This window comes from Strix uralensis, chromosome 16 (assembly GCF_047716275.1).
Source record: "Strix uralensis isolate ZFMK-TIS-50842 chromosome 16, bStrUra1, whole genome shotgun sequence".
In the NCBI taxonomy this organism is placed as follows: domain Eukaryota; kingdom Metazoa; phylum Chordata; class Aves; order Strigiformes; family Strigidae; genus Strix; species Strix uralensis.
In genome coordinates this window covers 15,377,655-15,390,161 of record NC_133987.1, presented here as the reverse complement: position 1 = coordinate 15,390,161, position 12,507 = coordinate 15,377,655, and the positions used below count along the sequence as shown (strand labels likewise).

The 12,507-nt window shown below is 35.7% G+C and overlaps 1 protein-coding gene across 9 annotated transcripts in view; it reads left to right on the top strand.

Annotated features, from left to right (window-relative positions):
• PARN (poly(A)-specific ribonuclease) overlaps window positions 1-12,507 on the top strand; it is a 62,130-nt gene that overhangs the window by 25,796 nt on the left and 23,827 nt on the right. For all 9 annotated transcript variants that reach the window (XM_074885443.1, XM_074885441.1, XM_074885440.1 and 6 more), the window contains 2 exons: window positions 3,512-3,598; window positions 10,767-10,841. In XM_074885443.1, the coding sequence (XP_074741544.1) occupies window positions 3,512-3,598; window positions 10,767-10,841 (162 nt within the window). The remainder of the gene's footprint in view (window positions 1-3,511; window positions 3,599-10,766; window positions 10,842-12,507) is intronic.

Genomic DNA, 12,507 nt, shown 5'->3' with positions numbered 1-12,507 from the left:
AAAAAGAGTCTGCCTCTGAAAGTCTGTCTCTTTTATCTGAAAGCCACTCCTGTGGAACAAACTGATGCAGATGTTACAGCAAAATCTGAACCAGGATGACTTTCTAAGCTTCAAAACAGAAAGTACATGTAGGGTGGCATGTTTGGCAGGCTGCTTTAGGAACACTTATTTCTATTTGGAGTTTCAAACACTACTATAGGTTGAGGAAGCTGTCTGGATGTCTGTTGTCTTAGGGGGCATTTTTTGCAGAGAAGTAAAGCCGAGCAAAGAATAAGGCCACACTTCTGTGGCAGATATACTTGGAGACTCTGGAGAAAAAAAAAGTAAGGTGCAGCAAACCAGGTGACTGTTGTAAGTTTTGTTGTGTTTGTCAGTTTATTTGTCCTGTAGTATTATAGCTACTTTGTGCAATTTTTCCAGAAATAATGCAGTTTGGTAACATATGCTAGGTAAATAGTATTGAATAGTGTTGAAAGTGACTCTCATCATTATCTTTTCTTACTGTGTATTAAAAACTCCTTTGAAAATAATGAAGTTGGACAAAATGACTTCAAAGCAGAATATGAATCAAATATTTCTCACCTGAGTAGGTAGAAGGTACAGATGTTTAACAGAGGGTTCAAAATGAATTTAAGAATAAACAGATACTGGAGTGTGGGTTAGAAGTAGTTTCTGGTCTCTAATCAATAGAAAAAGGGTGTTGTAACATCTGAACCTGCAGTTGTTACAGTTACACTTCTTGACTACTGGGTTGAGTATACTTAAACCTTTGAATTGCTAGCTGTTGCATAGGCTATACTGCAATGAATTGATCTTCGTTGGCTTGTTAAGACAGCTTGTGGGGTTTTGGTGTTTGGCTTGTATAGTGCCAAAAAAATCGAGTTCTGGTGCTTAAAAAATGTTGTGTCCTTTCTGGTTTTTTGAAGTAGCAGATTTAAGGAACAAGACTTCACCTGTGCTCATAAAGGGATTGCTTTCTTAGCTACTTGTGTCTCCATCCAATCTGATGCTCAAGTACTCACACAAACCTGTAATTTGTTAGCACGGAGTTTCTGATAAACTCATGCAAACCTGGCTTGTTGAGTGAAACAGATTAAAGCACTTAGAAGTAAATCACAAGTCGCTGGAGGCTGGCAGCTTCTTCACTTAATACTGTTTCATCTGGAAAAGGCTATATTCCTGCATACCTGTGTCTAGTATCAATTTAATTTCAGCTGATATGATCAGATGGGTGAAAAATTTACCCTTTTCTAAACTGCCTGGGTTCTGATGACCAACTATTTAGACACCATGTTACAACTTTGACAGGGTCGTGTTCTGGTTTTCCATTTTTTTGCAACTGAAAAACTAGGTTCTTTACTTACATGGAGCAAAACAAGTAGTTACTCAAAACAAAACTTATGAAACTTACTTTCCCCTGACTTCATGAAGCATTTCAGCTATAAGATGCTGAGTTACCACTGTATTATTTTTACTGTTGGTACATGCATAACAGTGCTTTCATGAATTTTTTTTTTTTTTTGTATTTTAGTACTATAATTGAGTTCATGCTGCAAGCTTTTCCTTCAAAGGTAGATGCATTTGGAAATCTCTGTCCTAATTTCATGACGTGTTTTGGTTAGGAACTTGAGTTTTAGAGGCCTCTAACTGTTGTGTTTTCTTGAGTTTATGCAAGATGTTAAAAAATTATTTGGGAATAAAAATTCCATTAAGCCTTTGGGTGGGAAGGCTTTAAAACCAAAGCTGATAAAAAATCTCTTCTATCTATTAAGGAAACACTGTAGCTGTTGAAAGCTACAGTTCTCAAGTTCATGCAAAAATAAAGCCTTACTTGTGGAATGGAGTTATACCTAGAAATGTACATGCTTTCTACTATAGAGCACATACCAGGCTGAGGACACTACCACTTCCTGTAATTACTAGTCATAACTAAGCTGTAGTAATTGCCAATGCTTATCTGTATTTATGAAATTAACAATGCACAAGGCTTTCATCAGAAAACAGTGTGAAATTGCACCCTTAAGGAAATGCGGCAAAAAAACCTTGCAGGTTTGTCCTTGTATAATGGGGTCAAGTGCACATGAAAGTCTGATGTAGCAATAACCGGTGGTTGATGGTCTGAATTTGGCCACATGTGCTCCATGAATGAGATCTGCCTTGAAAGCCTCCTATTTTAATGCTGAAAGCTAGGGAGATCAGAAACTAGAAAAGTTTGTATCACAAAAGAATTTAGGAGGGTGATTCACTAAGATGAAAGTCAGTCCTTATATCTCTATACCCAAAAAAGATGCTCTCCCTGGGAGTGTTTCCATGTGGTCAAGTTAAAATCTGATCATAGAAAGCTGTGTGTAGTTAATCCTTGAGTTACCTTTAACAAACTGGAGCAGTAAATTATAAAGTGGAACACTCCAGTGGTTCAGCCTCTGTCTAACATCAAATGTAAAATGACAAGGGAAGATCTAGCAATGTGTCATGCGTAAAAACGTAGATCTCTGCAGATACCTGTGGAGAGGCTCAGTTAATTATTTGTAAATAGTTTTATATGGAAATGGAAAATATTGAAATATCTTTGCACCTTAAAATATAGTATTCCACTTGCTGCTTCTTAAAATATGATAGGAGTGCACAGGTTCTAAAAGCTCAAGTGTCTAGTGAAAGGAACTTCAGTTGGATGTACATCGTGGTGATTTCTTATGAAATGATCTTTACTGGGTGATGTCAAAAGTCCATCTTGTTCAGTAGCCTGCCTCTGATGATGACCAAAATCAGATGTGTAGGGGGAAGTGTGTAAAAGTCAGGCGAATATATAGTGTTAATTTGTGCTGTACTCTTACCCCGTTTAGCAGTTTGACTTGGATTCTCTCTCTCAAATTCACAAAGCTCCAAATAACTTTCAGCACACACCAAAGACTTCTTTTGTGCTGCTTCTTTAGATGTTGGTTTTCATATGCTATTTTTTTCTTGGTGTAGTTTTTAATAAATAAAAAAGTCTGTCAGTGTTTATATTCTAACTTGTACCTAATGTTATATGAAAACTGAATTGAATGTTGTTTCACAGCTTTTTATTGACAGAAAAATGGCAACATTGAATTACTGCTAAGAATTTTTTAAAGCTGGAGCATGAAGAGGCAGTTGTTTTTTTTTTTTTTTTCTTTTGTTCCTGAACTTGGTGCAAAGGATGTGAAAGACTGGATTTGTGGGCATTTCCCACTGCATGTAATGCTGTTTTAGTTTCTTACACAGATAAGCTAGTAGGATTTAGTATTGCTATTTCATTTAGCATGTGATTTCATGCATAATTACAGGCACGTTTTCGTTGGTGCCTGGTGTAGCTTCATAGATGTTGTCCTGCTGTCTTATTTAAAAAAACAAAACAAACCGAACCCCAAAACAAACACAAAAAAACCCCCAAACACAAAATGCCAAATGACCATATTGGATAACATTTTTAGGATATTCTAAAGATACTATTAGTGACTCTTATTTTAACAGATGCTTTTTTGTTTTGCAGTGCAGCCAAAACGAGATCATGTTCTTCATGTTACTTTTCCTAAAGAGTGGAAGACTAGTGACCTTTACCAGCTTTTCAGTGCCTTTGGTGAGTGATACAGTGTATCCCTTCCTTATACTTTTTTTTCCCCCCTCTTTGTCATTAGCAAGTACCTCTGGTTTTGTTTGTTATTTTTATCTGTGGATGCAGATTTACTCCTAGTATAAGTAATGATGAATCACTTTTTGTAACTTTTGAATGGTGTCCTGTGGACTTTCTTTGTAATGATGTGTAGAAAATGTCTGCCCTGATGAACTGCTCTTTAGAAATCTTTTTATGTGGTGCTTGATGAATATCATGGACCTTTAGTCCTTTTATTTACAGCCCCTCCTGGGAGGAGGTAAGAGTTTATATAAGGTGGGTAAAAGGAATGGGGATTAGTGTGAAAGGCAGATCAAGGTTTTAGGAATAAGGTTCATCCTGCAGTCTGCCTAAAGCCAGATGCTAATTTATGTGAGTCTAGGTGAGCACCAAGCTAGAAAATAACCAATTTGATTTCAAGATTGTGAACACCAGCCAAGTCAGAAGAAACAACAAAAAAGCTATTTAATAACTGGGGAGTAGTCCTGTTGTTCCTTTACTAAGTATTAGTATATAATGTAAGCATATGGAGATCCTAATTAACTGACAGTGATCTCCTGATACCTGACTCTTGCAGCAGAAAGCAGTGGTTATGCTTTGCGTCCCTAAATCAGAACAAGAATGATCTTCCATACAGCCCTGTGTTAGCTGTTGTTTCTAAGATTTTTGTTGCAAATTGGTTTCTAATTTTTTATTGCCTGGTAAGGTAATACTTCAAAAGAGATCTTTTGGGATTGCAAATAATTTCAACTTATTTTTCTGGGGCTTTAATTTTTATTTTTTTTCTGAAGACGTAACTCTTTTCATTTCTTGAAACATTTAATGTAAAACAAAAATTACATTCTTACTAAAATATTTTTTTGCAGGATTTTCCAGAAATACTTGCTTGCAATATTTATAGTATGTTATTGAAAGTAGCTTATTAAATGTTACATATAATAGACATTTATGCATCTTGTCTTCCTCAAATTTTACAATAAGGATTTTAATGGGAAATTGCTTTTTTTTTTTTAAAAAAAAGGAAGCTATTTATGAAAGTGTTTATTGAGGGAGTTCACTTTCTCATTTAGAAAAAAAAAAATCTTTGCTTTACGTTACGTTAGTCTTGGCAGCTCTAAGCAGAGCATGTATGACTGAATTTGTAATTTCCCTATTCCTAAAAATTTTCTGCTTGGCACTATAATTTCCCATTTTCCTGCCCCCAGTCTTACTTAAAGCCCCAGTACCTTTTTTTTCATTGGAGTATAATTGCTGTAGAAACTGGGCATATTTTTCCACATGGTTTTAAGCAGATAAGTGGCTAGTTGGCTTTCTGTTAAACGGACCTTTCTCCTTTTGGAGACAAGCAAATGAAGAGGTGTCTGTTTAGCTAGTACTTGATCAGTGTACTGCAGTTGTTTCAAAGTAACGTACCATGCTCAATGACTTAAGTCAGGGTTTGTAGTGTGGCAAACAGATTCAGGGCAAACTTCACCCTAACCTTCATTGAAATAATTGCTGTGGTGTCCATAAGGACGTTTAATCACCAGTAAAAAGATGGAAGTCCCTCAGTGTACTCAGTCTTGGCACTCCCGTGCTTGCTGTGGGTCACCGTGCTAGTTTCCAGAATGTTACCGTTCTTTTCTTCACCTGGAATTTTGACTTGCTAGTCTGTGCAGAGTCTCTGGACCTGTATAAAATCACTTAATTCCTTCTGACTTTTTGATCTGTGTTGCAGCATGATGCCAATATAATGCTGGTTATGATTTAATATTCCTGATTGGGAACTCTAGAATGTGAGAATCTAGAAAGTTACTGAGATTCTTCTAGAGCTGCTATTAGAGGGGTAAGAAACAACACAGTTTGGACACTGTTTCTATAGGCTTTTAAAGATTCAGCCATATAATTTTTCATATTTTATCAACTCCTCCCTTCTGGTCTTGGTGTGAAACGCAAGCACAGGTCACTACCACCAGGGGTCATACTTACACATCACAAAACACTATTCAATTTTGAAATTCCCATTTCTCTCACTTCTCCAGATTTCAGACCTGAATGTTTTCATACCTGGATTTACAAACTCCTGGTATTTGGGTAGTACTTAATCTATATTTTGTTTTAGGTCTTACTGGCATAGTATCTCAAAATGAACTGCAGATTATTCCTTCCAAAATTCTAGGAGCATTCATGCTTTTTCAGTGGTAGCTGGACACAGAGTGGCACAATGTGAGTTTAAGTGATTTGCCAAAAGCCAAAAAAATATGGCAGTAACAGACATGAATCTATTAGACCAGTTAAACGAAAGTGGGTTTAAGTTAAACTTTTAACTGGATTAAAAATCAGTTGTTAAATTGAACAGCAGCATTAATCTTTTATAGAAAAATTATTTTGAAGTTGTTTTAGCCTAGTATGAGTAGAAGCAAAGTTGTAATCTTCCATGAAGCTTCTAATGAAAGCAGTGAAACAGCTGAAGGGACTGCAGTGTCAGACTTGGAACTGTTTTACGTTTGCTACTCTAGAAGGGGTGTTCGTGATTCTGAAGTCTTTCAGTGCTGCGTGCATACCAAGTGGACACCTGTTCCTGCAAGATGTTTTTATAGTCTCATGGGTGAATGTAGTTTCACTGTACAAGTACTTGCTGTACTATGCAGTCTCTTAGAACACTTGCTTTCTTTAAATTCTTAAATTTGTGTAGTTTATTTGGTCATGCTGATGTGAAATACGAAGGTATTGAAATAGTATTTGTTGGAATACAGCTTTTGTATATAGCCTTCACTTCTATTTGGGCTTTAATTAAAACACATACTATCAAAGTATTATAAAAACTGCCTCTTAAAAATTTTATAAGTGAGTGGAGTCAAACCTATGCGTTGTATTTTGTGAGAACGTGAGAGTCATCTTTAAGAGGGAGGTGAATGCTGACGTATTTGATGGGAGTCAGTCATCTTGAAGATGCATAAGTTACTTTTAAAATGTCCTTTGTGTGTTTAAATCTTGTTCTAGTAGTCCAAGCTGCTATATAGGTGAGTTTTAAGTGACTCTTAAATACATTTTTGAGACTCCTTTACAAACTATGACATCTGTTCCTGTTAACCACTGTACTGCAAACTCACTGTTTAACTTTTCTTAAAAAAAAAAGTGGACCTTGAAAAACATCCTTTTTGAAAGTGAACAATCTAGTTTAAGGAAAACTTCTAGTACACTATATATATGTATAAAGTATTCTTCTGAGTTCATATATTCTCCATGTTCATATAGACGTGAGCTTTGACTGTGTTTTTGGTTTGTGGGGGTTTTTTTGAGTGTGGGTGCATTTTGTGGTGTGCGTTTCTTTTGTTTCGTTTTTGCTGGTTCTGGTTTTGTAGGGTATTAAAAATTTTAATCCTAATTTTCTCTATGCGTTTCTGACCTTTCTTCCTTCTCGTGTCAATGTTTCCTTCAGCTGTTCTTGCTTTCTTTGTACCCTGTCTTCCTGCGAGAAAGGTGGAAGCTCTGTTAACCCTTCTCAATTAATTATTCACCAGGAAAATGTTGTTTGTCTTTAATATGTGCTTCAAACCTTGCTCATAGAATGAAAGTTTCGACTGTTTCTATTGTCTGATGCAGTCAGTGTCCAGAAAGTGTTAGTAATTCTATCATGGTGTCAATGTGGTCAATTTTTTTTTTTTAAGAAAATGGAATATATTAATAAGCTTTTTCAGTTAAATGAAAGTCCATATAGTCCTAATACCCATCCTAAGTGTTTAATTGTCACTAACAGTTGTGTAGGAAATGTGTAAGAACAGAGCCAAAGTAAAACAGTTTCCCTGCCTTCTAGCAATCTATAACTTAGGGACTCATGAGCTAGAGGTCACACTTGGATCTTTTATTTCAAGCCTTTCACAGCTTTCTGTAAGTCAGTCTAAAACATCCTTCATCCCATATATATTCTTGTCATCCACAGCACTTGGCAGCATTTCCCTAACTGCAATTAAGCATTATGTGAAGAATTGTTTTGGTTTTAAAACTTCTGTGTATATTATATGTCTCTTAGTTGTTTTATAGCGAAATAGTGAATCCCCTCTGTATGTCTTTCTGTTCTCATATCTTCTCCACAGACGTGTGTAGGCATCTTAGAATTTTCTCTTGAATGCTGAATCCTAGTTTACTTAGTCTTTTATATGGAAGCCTCTCCATACATTTGGTCGTTGTGGTACAAAAACTTGAAGGAAAATCTGTTTGAATGACATAATCCATTAGTATATTTTTATTATTTAGATTTTAATGTTGTTTGAATGTTTGTGTTTTATATAGAGAGAATTTTCAAATTTATTTGTAGAAAAAAAAATGTTACTTTGTGCCTTCATTTCAGAAGCAACAGATCAAATTTTCATCTACTCCTCTTTGGGTGAAGATGTTTTATTTCACTTGATAAATTTTTACTTTTTTAACAAGGGACATTGACATTACATGTAGTAGCAAATAGACAAGGGGTCATATAGGCTAACAACGGTGTTCTTCAAAGTACTGAAGACATTTGATCTACTCTAGAAGTGTAGAGAGAGAAATCTTCTGTTTTATTTCTCTAGAGCTGGTATTCTGTTACACTGCTGTATATGGTTTATTTGCATTAGCCTTGCAGTAAGCTGGCGTGCGGCTGTGTTGACTGCTAAATATTGTACTTCAAAAGCAGATGCATTTGCTTTTCATATCTTTATTGCCCTTTCACCATACTTTTGAAATGCACAATATTTACTGAATGCTTAGCAATATTGCTGAATAATCTAATTTATTAATCTTGCCTCTCTTAAATTCTCATTTCTTAATAAAAATGAAATGTGACATAGTCTAAAAAGTATCTTTTAAGCATGGAGAATTGCATAAGAGCATTTGCTGCAGTTCTCTTCAGATTGCAGCTCAGTGTCCACTATTTAATGTTTGACTTGTCTTAAAATTATATATTTAAAATGTAGGAGTCTGAGCATAAAGGCAGCATGTGTTGGCAGGTATCAAAATCCTTAATTATCTAAAATATCAAAGTCATTTAGAGTGCAGCAGCCTTTCTGCAGCAATGAATAAGTATCTGATACTGAAATGATGTATTATCAGTAGGATGGACTTTTATTTGTTTGTTTTAATTGGGACTTAGTGAAAATATGGGCACCAAAGTCCATTTGACTAGTAGCTGAACTCCTTCAGGAGATTTTAGCCCATCACTAATCCTCTTTGATATTTTGTGCTAAGGGCACGCTTGCAAGATGTTCGGGAGAATTTTTCTTTCTGATCTTTCTTTTGGTCTGTTCAGGGTAATTATGGAATTAATTATCTACATATATAGGAAAGGGACAGAATCTGGATAGCACTTCCGTGTTAAAGAATTACAGAAGAGTATTTTCTCAGGTGTTTCAAATGATTGCTTAGAAAATTTTGCAATTAGTAATGCAAAAAAAGAGGACTTGATACACAAAGAAATTCAGAGCATTAGTTTGTCAATGCACTTGGAACAATATTAAATCGTGCTGTGGTTTCTAATATTTAAAGGGAGCTCAGTGTCAGGGTCCTACCAAATGCACTACAATTTTGAGTTGCAATCATAAATCAGCTTGGGCTTTTCCTGTGTTGTGAAATCTTAAGTGTCCTGCCAAAAGCACGTGCTCCCTGTGGTAAAGACCCTTACCCATACGCAGCAAAGATCTATGTTCTTCAAAGACTGAATTACTAGAAATTGAATTTATTTGCCCTACAAAGTGTTTAAAGAAATTCTGACATTTGATTTCTCAGTGTAGTCTCTTCTTAATAGCAGCCTTAGCCCTTTAGTATAGGGAAATGTCAGAAACCATACTGAATTAATTATGGTTTTGGCAATGATCAAAATGATTATAACTTAGTCCTAAATAGGTGGCTACTCAAATGTATAGCATGCAAACTAAATCTAACTAGGCTTTTTTTTTTATAATTAGAAAATCTGTTTATTATCTGGCTGAATTTCAGAAGAGACTGTTATAACCTTGTAACCTGTAGGCTAAATTAGATTTAAATAGAATAAACATCTGAAAATAAAATGCATTTTAAGGCATTTTGAATCATGTTTTTAACCTGGTAATGTCTGAAGGTTAAATGGTGGTGTAACGTTATGTATAACTTGATTTCCTAGTCTACCTGAAAAAAATTGCACCAATTTTCAGTATCTGAATTGTACTAACAGTAGAGTACTTAGATGAGGACAGGAGATGTAAATGGATTTCAGACTACAGTAAGACCTTGTGTCTGGAATGGGAATCTGCTTTTGCTTGATTATGAGCTCTTTTAGTGCTAATGTGACATTTTAAGCCATTCACATAGAAAACGCACTAACTGCTGATGAATGGAGGGACTTACTTCCAGTCACTGTTCCATTGTAACAGCTTCTAAATGAGGTCCACGATTTTACACATTTGTCCTCATGTTTACTCAAGCTGTCATTGCGCATCCAGGAAATGGTGTATAGTGGGATCCAAACAAACCAGAATTTGAAGATTTAGAGGGTCGCAATAACTGGAGTTCTCCACTTGTGCAATCAATCCCTCCACCACAGCTCTACTGGAATTACGTATCTTGGGTGTCTTGTACTGGTAGAGAAACAGTGAGTGGTAACTGGAGCTTGTCCATGCTGTGTCTGTAGGAAATGATGCAGTTCTGAAGGATGGGTAGGTTTTAAAACACAAAGAGCTGTTCTTTATTTTAGCACAGAGATAAAATTTCCCGGAAAAAAAAATGCTTCCATTTCTGTTGTAGAATTATATAGAATACATGACGGGAAGACTAAAAAAACCTCTAAGATTACTTAAACTGTTACAAGATTTATTAAAAAACAGACAAAACAAACTCTATGAAGAAGCAGAAGAATACTCTGGGAGTGAAAAAGGTATTACATGTGCCCCTTTCCTTTTGGTCCTTACTCTAGTGGGTCTGAGGGTATACAGGATGCATATGCAGCCCTAACAGTCACTGCTTTCTGAACAGTTCCAGGCTCATGTACAACTGTGTATGCACTACGCACCTTTACAGTGGACAAAAGCATTCTCAGGTGAAGTTACTCTTAGTTGACTATCTTCTTTTATGTCATGGCACATCAGATAAAATCTGTGACTAAGCCTAAGATAAATATAGTCATAATAATTTCTTTTGCCTTTTCTAGGTAACATTCAGGTTTCGTGGATTGATGATACATCAGCATTTGTATCATTGAGCCAGCCAGAACAAGTACAAATAGGTAAGTGTTTCTGAATTTACTTCAGTAGTAAGATTTGACTTCAACTGGCTCCTGCAAAATGCTCTCAGCCAGCAGGGTCCATGACTCTAATAGTATTTGAACCAAGTCAGTAGTTTTGCCATAAGAGGAACTAAACTTTTATAGTACCAGCACATGCGTTGCAGCAAAGAGAAGCCTAAACTGGGCTTGGTTGAGAGTTTTGTGTTTCATTCCATGACACTCTAAGTACCTGAACCTGTAGTTAGAGTAACGCTAGTTTGTTCACTTCACGCGGTATTTATTGAGGTTACTTGCTGTTACTTTGCACAGAGTAGAGCTATCAAAGACTTCTGTGGTCTTTGCCTTCAAATATCCTTTGGACTGATACACCTCTTTGGTTTGGTTTACATTTGGAAGTAACAAATGCAGTGGAAAGCCTTTTGGTGTATTGTAGAACACATGCTCCTAACAGTTTGGACTGCCAATGTGTCTACAGTTTCTGTATTAATAATTTGAAATCTCTCCAGACCTTAATTTTTTTAATTTTTATTTGAACTTTTGAGCTTAGTTTTGAAAAAAGTTCATGGACATAACTTCTACAGGAAGTATACATGTTTAACTTTTTTCCTGAAAGTTCATTGGTTTTGAGTTTTGGGGGGGGGGGGTTATATATTGCTTCTTAGTTTGGATTTTAGGAGAGGGATTAACTTAAAGAAAAAAATTTGTGCATGACTGCATAAATACTCTTAGTGAACCCACATCCCTAATTCACATAATTAGGACAGATAGCAATATTTTACTATGTACAGTTGTGCAAAGTACTCTAGATAAAGAACCATTTCCAGTATAAGAAGCTGGCTGATAGCACAGAGCAAAACATTTAGATATCATAAGAAAAATACAGAATAAGTAACACTCTTGAAAAACCAACAAGAATTAAGTAAAGAATAAAGGAAGAGACCAACACCTCTGAATTTACTGAAAATACTGCTTCCAGTTATGAGGAAAAGCAATCTTTTTGGGGTGTGGGTTTTTTTGGCTGGTTTTGGGTTAAGTTTTTTTTCTTGTTGATGTTTTGTGTTTTGGGGGGATGGTGTTTTGTTTGTTTGGGGATTGGATTTTTAAAGATTTTTAGTTGATTGTAGTTGGATCCACAAGCTTTTAGTGTTTTTTGTAGGTTTTTTGGGCATATATTTGAGGACTGACCCATAAATTTACTGCTGGGAGCAATGACTGGGAGTGGACCATTATACATGATTATTTGGAATACAGTAGTATCATCCCTATTTACTAAAATGCTTGCATCAAATGCTGTGGAGCCAGTAAGTACAGCAGTATACATAGCACTTTTGATTAAGTGGCTGAAATTCTGTGGCACTTAAGAGCTATCCTGCCACAATTCCCATGATTAAGTTCTAAAAGGAAAAAAAACAAATTGGAAAACCCCACTGAGTTTACCATCATCTATCTTACAAAGCTCAAAAGAAGCAGCTTTCAGGTTCTGTATGCATAATCAGTGCACCTCTCTAATTCCTTATTAATATCCTCTGAGCATTTATCATACTTCCTTATACATACATATCTCTGTGGAAGATTTTGAGTGCTTACCAGCAGCCTTCTTACAGCAAATGCTCCATAGCAGCAAGAGCCATTGTTTCTTCATCTATGTATAGATATAAGGACCATA